General features: G+C 40.5%; 1 protein-coding gene across 12 annotated transcripts in view; it reads right to left on the bottom strand.

Moving 5' to 3' along the window:
• Window positions 1-19,799, bottom strand: part of mycbp2 (MYC binding protein 2) — a 70,236-nt gene that overhangs the window by 31,526 nt on the left and 18,911 nt on the right. For 8 of the 12 annotated variants that reach the window (XM_088010274.1, XM_015003482.2, XM_015003506.2 and 5 more), the window contains exons 10-43: window positions 19,285-19,423; window positions 19,020-19,096; window positions 17,402-17,606; window positions 17,152-17,316; window positions 16,882-17,040; window positions 16,554-16,758; window positions 16,301-16,446; window positions 14,139-14,249; window positions 13,694-13,798; window positions 11,493-11,612; window positions 11,333-11,414; window positions 11,063-11,180; window positions 9,866-10,224; window positions 9,589-9,761; window positions 9,190-9,315; window positions 8,603-8,730; window positions 8,347-8,438; window positions 8,078-8,212; window positions 7,886-7,969; window positions 7,286-7,382; window positions 6,995-7,187; window positions 5,751-6,025; window positions 5,436-5,657; window positions 4,575-4,766; window positions 3,329-3,535; window positions 3,075-3,212; window positions 2,800-2,978; window positions 2,576-2,718; window positions 2,380-2,480; window positions 2,056-2,274; window positions 1,756-1,978; window positions 675-793; window positions 163-250; window positions 1-50 (exon numbers count right to left, since the gene is read on the bottom strand). In XM_088010274.1, the coding sequence (XP_087866400.1) occupies window positions 1-50; window positions 163-250; window positions 675-793; window positions 1,756-1,978; window positions 2,056-2,274; window positions 2,380-2,480; window positions 2,576-2,718; window positions 2,800-2,978; window positions 3,075-3,212; window positions 3,329-3,535; window positions 4,575-4,766; window positions 5,436-5,657; window positions 5,751-6,025; window positions 6,995-7,187; window positions 7,286-7,382; window positions 7,886-7,969; window positions 8,078-8,212; window positions 8,347-8,438; window positions 8,603-8,730; window positions 9,190-9,315; window positions 9,589-9,761; window positions 9,866-10,224; window positions 11,063-11,180; window positions 11,333-11,414; window positions 11,493-11,612; window positions 13,694-13,798; window positions 14,139-14,249; window positions 16,301-16,446; window positions 16,554-16,758; window positions 16,882-17,040; window positions 17,152-17,316; window positions 17,402-17,606; window positions 19,020-19,096; window positions 19,285-19,423 (5,175 nt within the window). The remainder of the gene's footprint in view (window positions 51-162; window positions 251-674; window positions 794-1,755; window positions 1,979-2,055; window positions 2,275-2,379; window positions 2,481-2,575; window positions 2,719-2,799; window positions 2,979-3,074; window positions 3,213-3,328; window positions 3,536-4,574; window positions 4,767-5,435; window positions 5,658-5,750; window positions 6,026-6,994; window positions 7,188-7,285; window positions 7,383-7,885; window positions 7,970-8,077; window positions 8,213-8,346; window positions 8,439-8,602; window positions 8,731-9,189; window positions 9,316-9,588; window positions 9,762-9,865; window positions 10,225-11,062; window positions 11,181-11,332; window positions 11,415-11,492; window positions 11,613-13,693; window positions 13,799-14,138; window positions 14,250-16,300; window positions 16,447-16,553; window positions 16,759-16,881; window positions 17,041-17,151; window positions 17,317-17,401; window positions 17,607-19,019; window positions 19,097-19,284; window positions 19,424-19,799) is intronic. The other 4 variants (XM_088010251.1, XM_088010282.1, XM_088010256.1 and 1 more) reach the window with 3 other exon arrangements.

The following is a 19,799-nucleotide window of genomic DNA, read 5'->3' as shown; positions in this document are numbered from 1 at the left end:
CTGAAGGGAGGCTTCCTCGAGAATCTCAAGATCTTCCTCCAACTCGTTTCCTAAATTAGAAACAGGACCAAACATAGATTGATACTTAAAAATAGAAAAACAGATTTATTAAAAAATAGCCATAAGGGACAAGAAAAATCCATTATGCTCCGTCTTTCATACCAATAGGGAGGGCTAAATCTTTCTTCATTAAAGCTGCAGCACACACGCTGCCCAGGAACGCCAGCTCTTTCTCTAACTGGATTATACCCTGAAAGCCCAAAAACAATAGGATGAGAGTTCACATTCACCTTTAACAGAACATTGTCAACAAGCCACAACCAGTGTTCAGACTTGCAGTGGACCAGATTGGAGAACATTTTAAGCACAGGGTGTAGAGGGAAAAAAAAGAAAACAGAATTTTCTATGAAACTGAAAATTATTAATTGGTTGAGCTGGAATACCAGAAACAAAACCGCAGCTCATAATGTGTCACAAACAGTGTGTGACTTCATATTTAAGTGATGCATGCACTTAAGACATGTAAAATGTTAATGTGCGTTTTCTTTCTTGCCACTCTCATTTTAATTTTAAAGTTCAACTGGGTGTCAAGGTGCTGCTGTGTGTGTTTTTTTTTTTTTTTTTTTTTTAACTAAATCACCTCTAGAACTCCTTCAGTGAAACTGAGTCTTTACCTCATCGGGACCGGGATTGAATTCATATCCGATAGCCACACACTTAAAGCCGTAGAAGCAAGCTTTCTCGTCTTTCACGTAATCTGAGGCAGTTTCAAGAGAAAAGAGAACTTCGTTTCCTGAAGGGAGAGAAGGCGTTGAAAATAAGAGATTTTATACGTTCAGTAAGATGCCTGTGTCAAAGGTTGTATAATAATCTCATTTACAGCTAAGAACACTCGTTGACTGATAAATGAAAAACATACTACTGAACTACTGTCTTTAGCATGACAGTGATTCATTTTTCTACCACATTCTTTGTTTAAAATGCTGGCAATACTATCATTAAACTGTACCAAAGACAGTTTTTTCCTATTTGTCCCATCCTTTCTGATACTTGACATCACAACATAATTGACTATTTCAGGATTGTATTTAAATCCTCACATCACGATTGTGGCAACATCAGCAGTGCCACACAGACCTGAGGCTAATAGCTGCTGTCCTGTTAGATTAGTATTGACAAAGTAGTAACATAACACTCTGTGTTCATTCTTTATCCAACCTTGTAGCAACAGCAGACACATGGTTTGCTTAAGCTACCAGAATAAGAGATGTGGTGTCTGGGGAAACATGGAACCAAAACACAAGGAAGTAAGGGAGAATGAACCTCAGGAAGAAAAGACAAGTGTACGAAAAGGAGTGAGAGGAAGGAAACAAGAAAATAAATACATATAGAAGAGGAAAAAAAGAGAGAGAAGGGAGGAAGGACACAAGGAAGGAATGGATGCAAGACAACAGGAAGGTAGGGAGGATATGAAAGAAAAACACAGAGGGATAGAAGTAAGGACATAAGGAACAGAGGAAGGAAGAACTTGTGAGAGAAAGGACAGGAGAAGGACATCAGAAAAAAAAGGAGATAAAGGATAGAAGGAAAAAACATAAGGAATAATGGACACAAATAAGAAAATAAACATTTATCTAAACTCATCAAGGCCTGGAAAACCCTGAAGTCAAATTCCAGGCCTTACCAGACCATGTAGGAACCCTAATCACGATCAACAAAAACAAGAACCGATTTTCCCAGGTGTAATAATCTCACCTGGAAGCACCAGCACAGTGGTGGGCCAGCCATTGGAGCCTGAGAACTTCCTAAGTTCAGTCCATGTGTTGATGGTGTCGTGGATCAAAGGCTTCCCGCCCAGGTTTGACAGGTGGAGCGTGCGGCTGGGGATGAGCAGCCGAAGGGCGTCCTCCGGCTGCGCGGTCCCGCACTGCGGATCAAACTCTATGGTGGTCCATCGAACACAGTCTGGGAAGGAGACCTGAGAGCAGAAACAACGACTTAAGCGCCTCGCTGCATGTTGTGATGATTTATTGGTACGGTTAAAAGGTGAAGTACCCTATATTGTGTGACCCCAGCTTGCTTGTAAGGGTGGTCGCTCTCGATCACAGAGTAGTGGTTTGAAGTGGTGCAAGCCGACAGGCCGATCTCAGGCTGGTTGCCGGTGGTGCTGTCAGTAGATTGGTTGGGGTTAAAGGAAGGCGGGGCGTATTTTTGGTTGAGGGCAGAAACGGCGGGCAGCAGCTCTTGAACTAGGCCAAAGACCTCAACAGCAGCCTGCAAGAGGAAGAGGAGACATTACACCTCATAATATCAATTAAAGTTTTTTTTTTTGTTTTGTTTTGTTTTTTGGTAGCACTGCTCAAAGCTTGTAGCTTCTACCTTTGGCACAGAGGCAGCAACAGGTCCAATGTAGGCCAGAATGAGCGGCAGCAGCATGGAGAAGAGGCTGGAAGAACTTAACAGCTCTGGAATATCGTCAGCTGCAAAGAAGATAGGACAACTATTGTAAAAATAAATCTGAATGCATATGTCTTCAGCTCCAAAGTTTCTCCATCATATTAGCTTTTGCACTTACCATCAACTGCAAAAGCCCTGTGGAGAAGGTCCTTTGCAGCTCTGACCACAGCACTGACCACAGACAGAGCTCTGCTACAGTTCTTGTCCTCCTCGTTGGCTTTGCTGAGCAGCTGAGACTGGAGGTCTCCATCGTATTCGCTCCTTCAGTTATTATTTAACAAATGTGTTAAGAAAAAGAAACCTTGTAGACGATATATAAGAATAGATTGGCTCTGTGTTTACCTGTAGTAGAGGATCTGAGGGATCTGACCCCTGGTCTGATTGGTTCCATTGCTACTCAAGCTGCAAGTGCTGAAGGTGAAGGAAACGCCGTCTGAGCACTGCACCGTCGTCATACCTCCGTCCCCATTGGCCGTCCTGCTGCCGTAGTTACGCAACCGAACAGCGTATTTCACCCCTTCCTACGGCAGAAAATAATTCACACTTTAACACTCGGCTGCAGATCTTCGAAGCTTGACAGAAATCCCTAAACGGGCTGTTCCAGAATGATCAAGCACCTTTAGCGGCACCGCCTTGTCCAGGCGGATCTCCGCAATATCGCTGGGAGAGTCATCAGTGCTGTAGGTGCCCTTCACCAGCTCTAAAGACGTCCACCTGTGAGAATGTGCTGAGTCGCCAGGGTGTTCAGTCTGCGCCTGAAGGACACGTATACGAAAGTTGGAAATACTTTTTTTTTTTTTTTTGAAAACCAGCCAAGCAGCTAAGAGTTATGAAAAGCTAATCTAGGCAGAAAAGACTTATGAGCGCTTACGTCGTCAGCCAGCACCTCCAGCTCGTACTCATGGATGCCCCCTCCTCCGTAGACGCAGACCCCGACCAGCACGACGCCCGGCTTGTCCACCGTCAGACAGATGGCGTCCGGCGAGCCGTTGCCTGTGTTCCAGCTGCGACCTTGGCTTGTTTTGGTGAAGCGGTTTGGAGAGGCTTTCACAGAGTGGAGTGAGTTCAGTCCATCAACCTAATAAAAGAAGCACACAGTAGACATGTACCCAACAGCTTAAGTTTATTGAGAAATTAGCAGCAATGGTTACAGCAAGGCAAAACGGTATATAATAAGTGACATGGATCAGGTCGAATATTAAAGAAATAAATGCAATATACAACTAGGGATGAACTGATACCCAATTTTTTTTTGTATCTATATCCAATACATATTGCCATTACGGCCGATATGATGAGATCTCCGATTCCAAATGACAGGATTACAGAAAACTATGAAAATATACTATCAAATAAACTTTATCTCCCAATGATTATACAAAAAAAAAATAAAGTTGCTATTTCTTCCACCCTGATGGGAGTTAAGGACCAGACAACTGCTGAGATACCCAATCGGGTACACTGGGGAGGAAAAAGTTGTTTCCCTGACAACAGACTGAGGAGAAAAACATTGCTGTGGGGGGGCTGCTGTCAAGTGACATTGCCATGGCAACAGGATTCCTGACTGCAGCGACTGATGATAATAATAGGGAGTGTGCATGCAAGGAAGGCTGACAAGCATTTGGCCACTCCTATCTAATGACTCATCAAAACATAAAGGACAGCAGAATGCCCCTCCGCCCTCCTTCAGTTTGTTGCCGTTTATTTATTTATTTTTTTAAGAACAGGAAGGACAAAGTGTCCGTTACTGTCACGAGCTAGTTTGGTGACAGTTTAAATTAAATTAAATGGCAAAAGATCGCTAATAAGCAGAGGGAAGAAAAGGTCTAGGTGTGATATTTGATTAAATAACGAGGAAGAAGATTCAAGTCATTTGATAAACCAAGAGACAGAAACATGACATGAAAATGCAAAAAGCATAACTATCAAAGTTACGTTAAGCACTAAAGATTGCTTTTGTGTATATGCTCTCAACCAGAAAAAAAAAAAGAAAAACAGGTCACTGAGTGAACATAAAGCTCGTGATGATGGTGAGGTGTTTGCCAAACCCAAGCCTCGAAGCAAACGCTCTTGTTGTTTGTGTTTTGTTGCTCTCAGTGAAGTGGATGTGAAGCTACCTCGGAGCCCATGGCGGACGCGGTGAGCTCAGAGACGATGGAGGCCAGCAGCCCGCAGGTGTTGGAGACCAGGTGAGGGGAGAACAGCTCCACTTCCTTCCTCAGAGTCTTCCTCACCGGCAGCACCACGATCACCAGCATCTTCTCCAGCACTTCTCGGAAACTGGTCATACCCATCAGGTTCTCCTCGGTCTGAAACAGGAAGCCACGTTACACATGGGAATTTTCTTAAACGCTGATGTAACCGAGTTAAAACACATTTTTCTTTCCATTTGAACACTTCATACTTCTCTAGATTAAAATGTGAAGATTTTGGTCCATTTTCATTTTTTTTATTTTATTATATTTATGCAATGGAAATCACAAAGCTCAAGTTGGCTCCTGATTTAGTATAGAAAATTCTATGATTTGGTGAAATGGATAAGTCGACCACTAAATACAGATTTTTTTTTTTTAATTTTTTATTTACAGCCGAGTTCATAACCTGGGGTTGCTGGGATATGTAGAGGTTTTAATTCCTTTTTTGGCATCAATTTTTTTGTATCCATGAGTCCAACTGAAGACCCAAAACAGGTGAAATGGCCGCAGGTGATTTCTGAATGAGCATGTATATCACTGGGTTTCCTATTAGTGACTGTGACAAAACTGAATTTGTGAATTGTCAAAAAAAAAAAAAAAAAAAACAGAACATGTGTAATTTCCATATAATTGAGTAAACATTTCTCTGAAATTGGTTTTCGTCTTTCCACACTTATCCAAAAATGTAAAATGAAAATGATAAAAGCAAATTCCATAGAAAGAGTTACGCAAGATTCAAGAAAATCTATTCACAGGGTGAATATCACTGCTGTCAAAACTTACATGGCTTAGTTTCTCCATATGGGCCACCAGTAGGGGGAAGCGATGAGCAAGGGCAGAGTCATTCTCTGTGCTGACTTGTTTCACTAAAGAACGCAGCAGCACTTCTCCATCGTATGCAATGGGCAAGATGGATGTCAGCTTGACTGAAGTGTTACAAAGAGCTGACATTACAGCTGCCAGCAGACGGCTGCTGGATGTGCGAAAATTTGCCTCAGCAATGTCCTGGATTACAAGGAGAGAGAGAGAATTTTTTATTTATTTACTTTCTCAGAGTGCAGGTAAATTTTAGCTTCTGGAAGAATGAAATCCTCCTACCTGGTCCAGACAGTTGAGCAGATCACAAAGACAAGCCCACTGCAGAGCTGGAGTTGGGTAGAAGGAGTGAAAGCAAGCGGTGAATGTGTTGTGGCACTCCTGCAGCACAGCTTCCAGCAAGGTAAGAGGCTGAGACAGGTAGCCCTGAGGGTCATTATCCAGTTTAGTCAGGCAGTTATCCATGCCTTCTGACAGGATCTTCTTCAGCAGGCTGCGCGTCTTTCCCACACACTCGGCCAGCTTGCTGGACTCCTCCACCACAGCTTTGGTGCTGGCTGTAAATCAGAGACAGAACAGAGCATTTTGATTCTTGCAATGAATACAAGCTGTGTTTATTTTATTGTTTTCTGTAAGAATACCTGCGTATAGGAAAAAAATCACATTAATAATAGCACACTGGTTTCTTTTACGGCCGCAGCTAACGATTATCTTAGTAATCAATTAATCTTACAATTATTCTGATTAAAAATATGCACATTATACAGATTTAACCACTTAGGCCTTTTTATACAATATTAAAAGTACATTCAAAGATTCAAATAATTACTTTTTTTTAAATAAGAAAAACATTTTACTGCCTAAAATACAGTACCATAGCATTCCTTTTGTAAATCTGAACCAGTTGAAGCTAAAACTATACTAAGCGAGTATATAGTTTTGTAGAGTTTTGGCTTAATTACTGCTCTGAAATGTTTTTCACCAAAAGGCCTTTTTTGAGTACGTGTGCTCAATTTAACAATCAATCGATTACTAACTCGAATTAAGCAGTTTGTGTTGCAAAGAAATGTTAAAGATTCAACATCTTTCATTCCAAGTAATGTGTTTTGAACATTTTGTTCTCAAATCTTTTTAGCCCTTTTTTAAAGCAAGAGTACAGAAGTTAATGAGGAACTTATAGTATATATTTTCTTCATTGCTCAGTCTTTAAATGTACAAGGCTCCTACAATTTGTCCATTTAAATATTCTATACTTATTACGCAAGCATTTTTTTTCTAGATTTGTTCCACAGGTTTTTATGCAATTCTGGACGTTCAAGCACAACACTCAGGACTATACATAGGAGCCAAGAACATGTAAAGCAGGGTGGATGGATGAATGCATTTGAAAAAGAAAATAAAGTGTGAATTCTGTAATCCTGTAACAGACAAGCAATTCTGTGAATTCTGTACTTTGCTTTTATCTAGACCTGAAAAACACTTAGATTAGACAACATATTTTTTCCAGACTCTACAGGCGTTCTTACCTGCAATGGGGAATATCTCACAGATGTAAACCCTGAGCAGGCGGAGGCAGCACGTGCCAACAAAGCGGAGTCTCTCCAGGTCCAGCAGCGTTGCCGTGTACTGGAAACCCTTCAGCCCTCGAAGCTCCTCCACTCCCAACACCAGGGTGGTCCAGCTCCAGTGAAGAACACTCAGCAGAGACTCAAAACACTCCTACAAGCAAAGTGATAGGCAAAAAAAGAAAAAAAAAAAAGAAAAAACTTACAAACATAGTTATTACCAAAACACACACAAAAAAACAATATGCTCACCACGGAGACCGTCCGAGCAAATGACCGCTTCAGGATGTGAACTGGTTCACTGGTTTGCTGTTTTCCTTTGGAAGCGTTGCCATCGTGGGATGGAAGCCTAGTGTTAAACATCAAAATTATTAACGCATTTCTTTATTATGTTTACCCAGTTGCTCTTAAATGTGCAATATAAATAAACTTGATAACAAACCTACAGGCAGACACAGAGCCTTGAAAGTAATAAAACCTAAATAATACATGTTGGTCTACATGCAAAACATTGTATGGTGGAAAAGTGACACTGAGTATGTTATGGTGGCAGCAGCATCATGCTGTGGGGTTGCATTACTTTAGCAGAGAAAAATGGAATTGTCACAACTGATATGAAACACAGAGAGCTAAATACAGGATAATGATGGGCAACACTTTCAGCCTCTAAATGCACACCACACTTTTCAGATTTTCCATCTACTTCACAATTATGTTTTACTTTGTGTTGGACTACGATTGTGATTAAAACATGACAAAGTGTGGAAAAATATAAAGTATATGAATATTTTTCCCAGGCACTGGACTGCTTAAATAACTTTCAACAGAATGTAGAAATGTAGCTCTGCTTACCTGTAGAGTAGCTGAGGTATCTGACCCGCATTAACATCTGTACCATTGTTGGATTTCTTGGAGCTTTTGAACTGGAAGACGACACTAAAAAAAGCAACAAAAAAAACAAAACAAAAAAACACACACATACATTTGATACACTAATTCAAGGGGATAAAAATATTTATTAGCTTAAATGCAATAATGTTTCACCCGTCGTCAGTTGTGATGGTTGCCTGTCCGTGGGAACCGCAGTCGCTGCTGGGGCCAGAGACTCTGGCCCACGCCACGTACCACCAGCCCAGCTGCAGCAGCACCGGCTCGTCAAACATCATGGCGTATTTCTCCCTAGAAACGTAAAGAACCATCAATTTAAGCCGAGCAAGAAGGCAGATCACAAAAAGAGCAAAGGACATTAAGGGGAACTTAATGTACTAATGGGGAAAAAAACAAAAAAAAAAACAAGGAAACGTCATTCGTACCTGGCAGCACAGTCGTAAGCCAGAACATCGGTCTCAGCCAGCAGATCTCCATCAGTCTCATGGTCACCTCCGTCGGGTCCCAGCTCAAAAAGCTACACATTTTGTTTAAGAAAGGAGTCTCTCCTTATTCTTTTTTTAAAAGTTTGAGTACTACATTACAACTACCAACAACATCTATATGTGCAAAATACTCTAAGCAGCACATGTTAAGAGGTTAAATGATCAGCTTTTACAGGAAATGACCAAAATTTCCCACCTTGATCTTGGCTGTGTACTCCCCTCGTCCACCGAACAGGCCCAGCCCACCCAGCAGGATGTCGGCATCGGCACAGAAACGGATGGCTTCCACAGAGTGAGCCGAGTAACCCCAGCCACCTCCGTGACCTATGAGATTAATCATGGCATCAATGAGGCTAAGCTATGCTGACAAAAAAGAGTTAATTTGCCATCAGTGGTAAATAGGGTTTCTCGGAGTTTATTGGAGATTTTTTTTTTTTTCCCCCGGAAAAATTCCCTGGTATTCTAGTTTCAGATTCGAAGAGTTTCAAGACAGTTTTTAAAATATAAATGAAAAACGGTAGTCTGACATATTTATGGATTTGTACAAATATAGAACCAGCAAACAAAACTGAACAGATTGAAAGGACAGAGCTTTTAAACAGGAGGACCAGGAGTAAAATCTAGAAAAAAAATGCCAGGTGAAATAAATCAAATACATGTTGATAGGTTGGTTTATAAACTGAAGACTTTAAACTTTCTATTTCTGGATATTTTTTTCAGTAATTCAAGCAACAACCAAAATCTGTGCATTGGCTTTCACTCTGAGCATTAACTCCATCTTACTTTCAAAGCGGTTGACAATGCTGTAGTCCTCCTTTGAGTAGACCTTCATCACTGCCTGGGTTTCTTCTTCTGCGCTCGCTACGCCCATCTTCAGCTCCTGCATGGCGGCTAATGTATCCAGGCAACCTGCAGCGAGAAAAAACAGTTTTTCAGCACATCAACTAATTCTGATCACATTAGTTTACCTTTTGGCTCACAAATAATACTCTAATTTTGCTAGTACAAAACAGCATAATAAAATTTACAAGGATTTACAAACAAAAAACAGGTGTCACTTATTTTTACAAGATGCTGACATGGTAATACTTATAATTAAATTTAATTAAAAAAATTATAAATAAATCATTGGACATCTCAACAGGCGTTTATTAAATACCACGTCAGGAATATGAGGATTACCGAGAATGTGTAGAGCTCCATGAGAGCGAGTGGTGGTCGCATGCGATCCCGAGGGCAATGCAAGTTCTGGACTGAGAATGCTACAACGAGCCTGTAGATCTGTTGCAGAGGGCATCCTAGCATCGGCTATTACCGCGTTGTAACACCACATCTCTTTTGAAGCCGGAAGGAACCTTCAAAAGAATAGTTGGGGGGTTAAAAGATTAAGTCCAGTCTTTATTTTTACAATCAAGCAAATACTGAGAAGCTGTTCATTTCAAAGACTCCGATGACTTACCTCCATATGACATCATAAACCGGGTCCAGACAGAGGCCGAACCCCTGCAGGTCCTCCTGCTCAGAGTCGTTGAATGTTCTGCAGCTTCCGTCCATCTTGTTGATCAGCAAACATTTAAAAGGAGGCGGCTCAGACGCAGAGGATGGAACAAGCCCGATGATGTGCTTGCTGGCAAAGATCTCAGAAGTGGCCAGGACGTGAGAGTTGATGAGGGCCTCGTCGATCCGCAGGAACGTCTGATCTCCGCTGGCTCCGATCCAGGTGGCCTTTCGTCCGTATTTGGCACCGATGTTGGGCATGGGTGACGGCTTGGCGTTCCAGTAGGGCATGTCCAGGATGGGCCGGCCCAACTGCCCTTTCTGCAAAGCAAGCAAGCGAACATTCAGACTGAAATGCAAAAGAAATGCACTCAAGCAAACAAGCGCTTATTACGTAAAGATCTGAGCGAGGTACGGGTATTACACCAAAATTTTGAACATCACGGTTTCAAAATTGATAAAAAATATTTCCATCGTATGGTAAAGTTCTTTTAATAAGATGGCAGAACTGATTTTGTCGTTGCCATTTGACATAAAACAAATTAGATCACATTATGTTTAGTTTTTTATATTAACAGGATAACTGCGGGGATTCAGCAAGTAAAATTCAAGACTTTTTAAGGCCTTTTAAGGCCATCTTGAATAAAATTTAAGGCTAAAATATTATAAAACGGTATTACGATCAAACATCTCAAAAACTGTAATTTCTGGGATCTGTTTGTGGCTCTAGGCAGCAGCTTTGTCCTTCTCACACCACATAGAAGCCTCAACCGCCTTAGCGCCCAGTTTAAAAGTTTTTTTGTTTTGTTTTCTTTTTGCGCTTAGTCTCATATAGGTTCACAAAAGAAGTGAGAAAGCGGCGAAAACAATAAAGATGTCTGCACTTGACTCAAATTTTCACCCAACAGAAATATTCCTCGAGACAAAAAGAAACACTACCTAACTCTTCAAGATTAAACAGTCCAAAATTTAAGACCTGTAACGTATTTAAGGCCAACTTGCATTTTCCCAATAAATTTAAGACATTTTAAGACGTTTTAAGGACATGCGGACACCCTGATCAATATTATCAAATCATAATTTTTACTCAACTTTATTATGCCATGAGAATTATCCAGACCATGTGTAGGAAGAAGACCGTATTGCTACATTTTCTCACCGAGAAACTCCCAAAAGTGAAGACCTGCCCATCCATGAGGAGAACAGCCGTGTGGTTACTTCCTGCCGTCACCTGGATGCTCGGTCCCGGCAGAGCCTGAACCAGAGTCGGAGAGCCCCTGCATGGTAGAAATGTTGAATTAGCTGGCTAGTTTGGAGAACTGCCTGTGTTTCAACAACCTAACCCATTAAACAGATCTGGGCTCCAGAATGGAGCTGCAGAACTCCGGCTATTGTGGCCATTCCTATGGCAAACCATCAATCTGTTTACCTGGAGTTGACGTCTCCATGACCAAGCTGACCGTGTTGGCCATACCCAAACGTGAAGACATCTCCATTCTCCATCAGCACCACTGTAAAGCAAGTTCTGTTTACAGCAACCAGACAAAACCACCAAAGAGCTAAACCAGCAACGACGAGAAAGCACTTACCTGAGTGGTGAAAACCGCAGCTGACTTGAACGGCTCGCAGCTCGCTGTCGAACCTCACCGCCCCGGGGGGATAAGTGGTAATTTTGCTGGCATCCTTCTCTCCGCGCTCGCTGCTACCATCTAGAAGAAAAACACTGAAGTCAGCACATCTGAGTGGAGGGTAAATACAGAGAAGTGTAGTGGCGGCTTTAGAGCGCCGAGGCGGGTGTCTCTGCAGAGTCCTGAGAAACAGAGCTGGAGGGGAAAGAGGACTCAAAAGAAAATGAGAGGAAAAAAGGGGAAAACATGCTGGAATAGAAGGGAGGGGCTAACGGTTGTGCAGGTAAAGAGCCGTTTGGCATCGGGGCATTTTAAATTCAAAATTTCTCACATGCATTAGTCCAAAAAGAGTCAAAAAAAAAAAATCACAGGGATAAAGTATGACTGGACATTTTCTCAATGTTTTTGAACCCGGAGCTGTTAAAAAAAAATAAAAATTTTACAGTGAAGGAATAATCTTCTGCTTTCTTCAACGCTCTCACTCAGCAACCTATCCCTGCTTCTTTTTTTTTTTTTTTTTAGGACAAGGCTCAGGGTACAAATTTCTGAGGTTCTGGATAATTCACTGATTAGCTGGGTCTGCAACGCTACTGTCCTCTGCAAATCTGAACGGCTCACCAAATCTGAACTGTTCAGAAACAGGCAGCTCAAAAACTAACAAGCGTGTGTTGCAGATTTTGAGCCAGCAAGTATGTCATGCAGTAAAATAAACACTCTGCAAATAAGTAAAATAAAGACACAAAAAGGAAATGTGAAAAAGTAGCGCAATATCATTACTTTACAGAAGAATGGGAAAACGCACATGACAAGGGTCGTACCATTGCAGGATATTTTCCGTAGATATTGAAGCTAATTCTGACTTTTGCCCTTAGAAAACCATTTTTAAAAATGCATAAACAGACGTCTTACAGAGGCCGATGTGATGACAGGATAATAATTGACTAAATGTTATAGTTCCAAGAACTTGGAAAGGATTAGGAGTGCCCAGATCATTCATACAAAAAAAAATAAAGAAAAATGAGCAAAATTCATGAATTATTAATGATTGTTGCTAATTTTTCATTTACCAATAACAGTTTCACTAACTAAACTCATCTCCTGATCCATGTTGTGCAGTCACATTTTGCTCAGCCAACTTTGTACAATAACTTTCTTTCGGTGTGCAGAACTGACTTTGCACATTATTTTGCTGATCTAAAAAAAATATATATCTGTATTTTCCCAAAAAAGTTTAAGTATTTTTTATTATTATTTATAATGGAAATAAAAGAGAAACCGTGTCGGCTGCTGCAGCTTTCTGTTTCCACACATTATACACATCTTCCAGTTTAGGAAAGATCTGCTTAAAGTGCAACAAGAACACCAGCTGTCAGTTTTACAACTTTTAGAACAAAGTAGTGCATTTATGAAGCAGTTAATGGCTTTCACACGCTTAGGTGGATTAAGTGAAATATGTTACTAGTATAACTAAAATAACTCGCATCTAAAGAAAGAATAATCTTGCGAGTCTTAGTCTAGGAATGGTTAATTATCGCATTATTTATAATTATTTTGTGAAAAGCAAGGTATTTTTTAGAGCGGTAATTTTGTTTATGGCCTTTAACTATATGCAGGGATACACAATGATATACAACCTAAAATTCTAAACCTGTGTCCATAAATGTGTCCAACTAAAACTGCTGGTCATAAAAGCTTCAGCAGGAGCAAGTCATTAGTTTACCGACGACTGGCTTTATGTGTAAAATAAAATCAGATGCATTTTTAGAAACAAAAAGGTTTTGCGGAGACAAAGTATGTTGCTGTCAAGACAAATGGCCACTGCAGCATCAAGGATGTCCATTAACGGTTCATAGTACTGTGAAACTGATTTAGAAATGATTTACGCATAGAATTGTTTTAATGAAGCACATTAGTATCAGGGACAATAAAAAAAATTTTAAAAAGCTAATCAGGAAATCCCCAATTATAAACCGTTTCTGTAAAGAAGTCTTTAACTAGCTGTATTGAGTTTACAGTCCTCCATGCCAGCAGGTGTTTATCCTGGTGCAGACTTTAAAGAGTCCTTCCTTCAGAGAGTGAAAGGAGGTGGACGGGACAGCCAGATTGGGAGATGGGTCAAAGGGGCGTCTCCGCACCCACTGAATTAGTGAAGACCATAGTACCTTTGTGCTTGTCCCGTTTATGCCTGAGTGCCTGAAGGGGTCTTATTCTGGCTAGGGCCTGCTCACGCTGGTTCATAAAAATGGGACCAGGAAAAACAAGGGGGCCTGAGGGAGAAAAAAACTTTCACATGCATGCACAATGCTCACAAATGGGATAGAAATACATGGCAATACTACATCACAACAATACAGAGACACGGAGAAATATGTGACAAGGAAGAGGGAAGTCACCAAGGCACACAAAACCCAAGCTCTTGCCTCACATCTGTAAACAATCCAAAACTTAAAAAAAAAAAAAAAAAAAAAAGGATAGACCTACTGTCTGTCAATCCACATTTCTATAATCCATCCCAGCAGCCAGGTATCCTGAATATCCCCAACCAAAACTCTGAAGCATTAAAACATTTCCAAACTGCATTCTTCTCCTAAATCTTTTGGCCCATACCTCTTCCCTCCTCCAACCTATGCCGGCGGTTGATTCTCTGACGCTTCTCCTCCTGGCGGATCTGAAGGTGCTCTTCGATGTTAACTCCTGGAGGGGGAGGGACAGGCACAGCTGAAAACATAAAAGGCCCCGGGGTAAAGGGCGCCCCAAACGGGATGAAGGCAGAGGTGGGAGGATGAGGCAGAGCAGAGCAGAGCAGAACAAGACAAACATCAATGAGCGAAGGAGGGACTTGATGGAGAGAGCAAGTGACTGTGCAACACAAGCATTTTAACAAAGAGTGAACACTGACAAGTTTATGAAATACAGCATTCAGACAACTGCAAAGAAGAACGTAATATTGGCAGCGTGTCATGTACTAATGGCCTTAAACAACGGCTCGTGTATTTTCAACTTTTTCACATTACAACCGACAAACCAAACAGTTACGTCTTTGGGAGTTTATGACTCAGTCAAACACAAACTAGTACATGATTGTGAAGTGGAAGAATTGATTTTCTACTTAAAAAGAAACTAAAAAAAATATAACTTAGATCTGACATCGACCCACTTGAGCCAATACTTTGTAGAACTGGCTCTCACTGCAATTACAGCTGTAAGTCTTTTGAGTTAAGTTTGAACCAGCTCAGCACATCTGGCTCTGGCTGTATGTCTTCCAGCCTCAAACTGTTTTTTTTTTTTTTTTTTTAGCTCAATCAACACAATACTTTTCCAATATAGAAAATCATTTAGCATTTTCATTCCACTTCCCAATAGTGCACTACTTTTTGACTCGCAACATAAAATCCCAGCAAAATACAGCAAAGTTTGTCACTGCAACGTGATAAAAAGTTAAGTTCAAGGTATGAAGATGCTTTTGCAAGGTACTGTATGTGAAGGCAAGTGTTCATGAAGACCTCAGAAACACACCACTCACACTTTGACATACAGCACTATGCAAAAGGCTTGGGTCATTTATTTAAATTTTGCTTTAAAGCAGCCAGACTGGAGAAAACCTCTAAAGTGCATTTCAGCCAAAGTCTCAAAATCTTTCCTTTCTTTTCATTTCTGATTAGTTCTTTGTACCCGACAAGAAAGAAGCACCGAGCAGAGTCTGCACACAATGGAAATAGTGCACAAGCAGCAGACAAAATAAACAGAACTGGGCCTTAAAACACGCTGCATCTACAACAAATGATCAGCATCTGAAACTGATATCCTTAGGAAAATGTCAGAAAGAATAAAGCCTGGAAGTGGGAGTGGGAGGCAGAGCAAGTTCTCTTATTGTCTGTTTTTCTTTAGGAATGTCTTGACGTGTCGCACTTTGTTTTAATTGTTATTTATTTATTTTTTTTTTTTTATAAATTTAACAAAATAAATTAGAGGCCTGAAAAACAGTGGTAAGAGTACAGCTTTAAACAAATTCTAAAAATTCATTATACAAGCAATGAGTCAAAGCTTTTGTATATTGTTCTGATTTTCTTTTTCCTAATCAATTTTAGAGACACTATTTCACCAATGAACAATTGACTCATAAATGTGCTTAAGATTGTAACATGCATATGATTTGGTTTTATGTGAGACACAAACAAGAGGAGTGATGAGTTTGCTGCAAACCATTTATGCACAAACAAAAAAAACAAAAAACAAAAATGAAAATTAAATGTGAAAATGCAAAAAATAGCAGAATATATATATATATTTAATTTTATTTCAATCAAAAGTTTATTTAAAATATTTAGAGACTGATTGCTTAAATAAATTAAAGTTACTTTTTATAAATATATCAAATCCAAATGAGATTTTCCCATTTTGCTACAACGGACTTCTACAAGCACATAAATTAAGTTGTTTTATATAAGACAACTGAACAGAGGTCTTTTTAATATATTAATCTGTATTTTTTGTATTACATTCAGATTTCTCTAAAAAAAAAAAAAAAAAGGTTTCTTTTTATTTTTGTAAAGCTGTAGCAAAACGTTTGAGTCGTATGTGATGATATGGCATGAATGTCAGGATAATTTGGCAACAATAATTTTTTTTTTTTTTTGACTAGATCGCATTCGACCTCTAAACATGACTCAAAGTGGAAGGTACTTGCAAACATCCATGCTTATACTTTGTCTGTTTGCATGCTTAATTAAAATGAGGCTTAAAGTGTTAAGACACGAGTGGTGAAATACCTAGGAGCAGATCCAGTGGAATCATCTCCTTCACAGCATCAAAGATCCCCCGCTGTCGGGCCTCCTGACCGTCCAGCTCCCTGGCGCAGGCCTTACAGCAACCACACGCTGAGCAGCCAGACTCTCCAGACCCGCAACCACAGATACTAGCCCAGAGATAAACACAAACAGATAAAAGATCATTTGTTACATTATAATTAATAACTTTAAACGCGCTGCGCATAAACACGTTCTTATTCCATCGCCGGCTTACCCTCCTGGTACTCTGTCTGGCCGCCCACTGCTGACACAACTGGCACCGTACCCAGTGCAGTCTCCACACACGGTGCAAACCATGCACTGGTCCAGCTTCCACTTGTGCATCCCCGGCTGACACATCATGCTCTTCTCTTCCTTGTCCTCCAGCTCGTCCTCCAAGTCCTCATCCATGGCCGTGGCCATGCTCTCAACGCCGAATGCTGCAATAAACACGAGCACCACCAGAACGATAAATTAGTCTGAGGACATCGTAGTGCTAATGTACGTCTACTATAATCGCGGGTGTGTATTTTATTGGTTTAATCTGCCGTCCATCTGCTCACCTTTCCCTGCCTGGCTCATGGCTCCAGTGTCTCTGCCACACTGGCCCTTGTTATTGACCCCAAATGTCCACACTTCTCCGTTCTTAGTGAGGACACACGTATGAGCCTTCCCCATGGCAACCTGAGTTACAAAATTACCTTTAAGGTCCGTCACTTGGCCTGTGGAGAGACATGAAACGATTATGACAAAACAAAAACAAAATAAATCCTGTTCAAGCGAGTGTCAAACTTGCTCTTAAAAGAAAAGCTGAAATACTCCTGTCGACTTACAGGTGCTGTCACTGTAAATGGCGTCCTTGCCAAACATATAAAGCTCTCCCTCCTTTGTGACGATGCTGCTGCTGCCGTTGTTGCAAGCAGTATACACGGCTGTCTTCGTCTCCAGTTTTATCATCTTCTTGGGTTTGTAGGGCTTGGGCTGCCTGCGGCTTTTAGCTGCAACGGGAAATAAGACGTCTGCTTAAATCAACACCCAATGTTACTCTATGAATGTTTGAATGTAGCTGGGAATATATCCTACTGGATTCCCCGTCTTCTCCCTTGCTGGCAGAGCCGGTGAAGAAAACGCTCCCGTCTTCAGCCACTAGAAGGGCGTGGGAGCCGTCATGGCCGACCGAGAACTGAATGATCTTCGGAGACTTTGTGATGGGCAGCTCCACCCATTTTCCGGCTGATGGGCCACCCTGCTTAATACCCAGGCTCTGGTACTTTCCTGTGTAGTAGATCTGAGAAAAGAACATGTTGGAAGATTGTTGGAGAACTGCTGGCTATGCTTGTTGAATAGTTAAAATTAAGGTTTTAATTTTAAAGTCAAAGAAAATTTTCTCACACACCATGGTAGAGTTTCAACCTCATTAACAACAACAACAACAAAAGAAAATCAAGAAATAAACTGTTACAGGCTTGATAGTCTGAAATCAGCTTTTTTTGTTTTGGTTTGCTACAGGCAGGGAGCGAGACCAGACGCAGATTTGCAAGAACGACAAAGACAAGAAGAGGAATAAAGCTGCAGCTTAGTCGTATTCCTCACTTTGCTCTTTATTCATCGCTGAGCTAAATATTGGCAAAGTAATAGCATGGAAACCTTAATTTAGGTGAGTGACAATTATGTTAGCTGACATCATTTATGAGGAACACCAATGCTTCAGTTCTTTAAAAGTGGCCAAAATTAAAAATCATACGCTAAAAACGATCAATTTTCCAATAAAAAGTCTGTATTATTTATCAATCTTAGGAAGTAGAGTTATAGTAAAATAGAAAAATATGTGGATGGTATTCACATACATATTCACAATAATAATTTGGATAAATGATTATTAAAAATGTATTTATAATTTATTATTAATTATTATTATTATGTTGGTAGAGTGAACAGGAGAGAATAAACCAAATAACAAACCAAAGGTCATGTTTTGGTAGATGACACAGTAATCTAGATGCTAACTGATGTGTTGCATCACAATAGATTTTTTTTAATCTATTGTTAAAACATTAATCTTTTTTTTTTATTTCAATGACTATTATAAATACTGAAGACATAACAAAGATGGTGTGCGGAGAGAGGGGGGAAAAACTGCAGATAAAATGCTTTGAAATCAGGCACATAAAATGTGCAGCCTGTTGCTAACATGAGCTGCTATCTGCCAAAGAGGCTCACTGCACCACACCTAGACTCAACGTACAACCAACCAGGCCCTGCAACACACCCTAAACCACCTAACATAGTAAGCGCTCTCATCAAGATGAGACACTTTTGAAAATATGTAAATGATTTACTTCAACTTAGTGCTGACTGAATGTGCTCCAAAGAAAATTAGTTATCGCACACATGATGCAGTTTCACTGGTAGGAGCTTCAATTTTTCTAAAAACATGCTAACTAGGCTTAATTAGGAAAAAGAGCCTCTGAAAAAAATTAACTCCTACTAGCTCGGTTAATACAGCTTCTACGTGCCAAGTGTATGTTATTTAGAAAATTATTAATGGTATCTGTAAAGAGGGGGAAAAGAGCACTGAAACGACTTACATAAACTTTTTAGAGGCAGAGAGTTTGGCTTACCCTTATCAAGATAAAAGCTTAGCTGTTGACGCTGCGCTAACTTTCATTACTCTTAAATGTTCAGACACCCGACTGCTCACCTTTCCAGAGGCAGTTTTCATCAGAGCAAACTCCCTGCCAGCTCCAAGCAATGCTGCCTCTTCATCAAAGCCAGTGCCTGGGAGAAAAAATAGATGACTGAAAAAAAAAAAAAAACATCCTGCAGGATAGTATGAATTTAAAATAAAAAAAAACAAAAACATTTTTTCTAGCCTATCACACACCCCTACAACAACTAAGTACTTGTTGCGGCTGTAAAGCCCCATATGACACTCAGCGCCCACAGACTCGTTTTGTATCACTTACTGATGATGTGTAGATCCTTTTCAAGGTCGAAGAGAGAGATGCCACAGGCGTGCAGGCATTTCCTCGCCAGCTTCAGCTGCAGCTCCTGCTGCAGAGCCGGGTCTGAACTCATGGTGTAGATCCGCACAACAAAACCGTCCTGCAGGAGCGAGGGCATCACAGAGGGGGAAACGTTGTTCGACTTCACAACACAAAACTGTTACAGTTTGGCATCTAAAGCATGTTAAACACAAACACTGTCACTGAATGTTGTTTACCCAGTTGCAACCATTTAATCAGTAAGTTCAGTTTTCGACGGAAACGGCGTCTTGTAGGTACAAAAGAAAGAGAAAAATTTCAGATGAATCACATCTGGACTCATCTGAAATGAGCACGTTCTGTCACACATTTCTTGTGCTCCCTAAATTGAATAGTTTTTGGGGGAGTTTTTTTTTAGATAAAGAGGACAGAATGCAAATGCATGCCACACTTTCCAGATTTTTATTTTGCAACAGATCTTGAAAAGATCTTTTCAC

Source organism: Poecilia mexicana, unplaced genomic scaffold, assembly GCF_051168715.1.
Source record: "Poecilia mexicana isolate PSO_F unplaced genomic scaffold, ASM5116871v1 scaffold_2, whole genome shotgun sequence".
NCBI classification, from domain to species: domain Eukaryota; kingdom Metazoa; phylum Chordata; class Actinopteri; order Cyprinodontiformes; family Poeciliidae; genus Poecilia; species Poecilia mexicana.
Note: the sequence above shows the minus strand (reverse complement) of the source record. Positions and strands in the feature narration are given on the sequence as shown.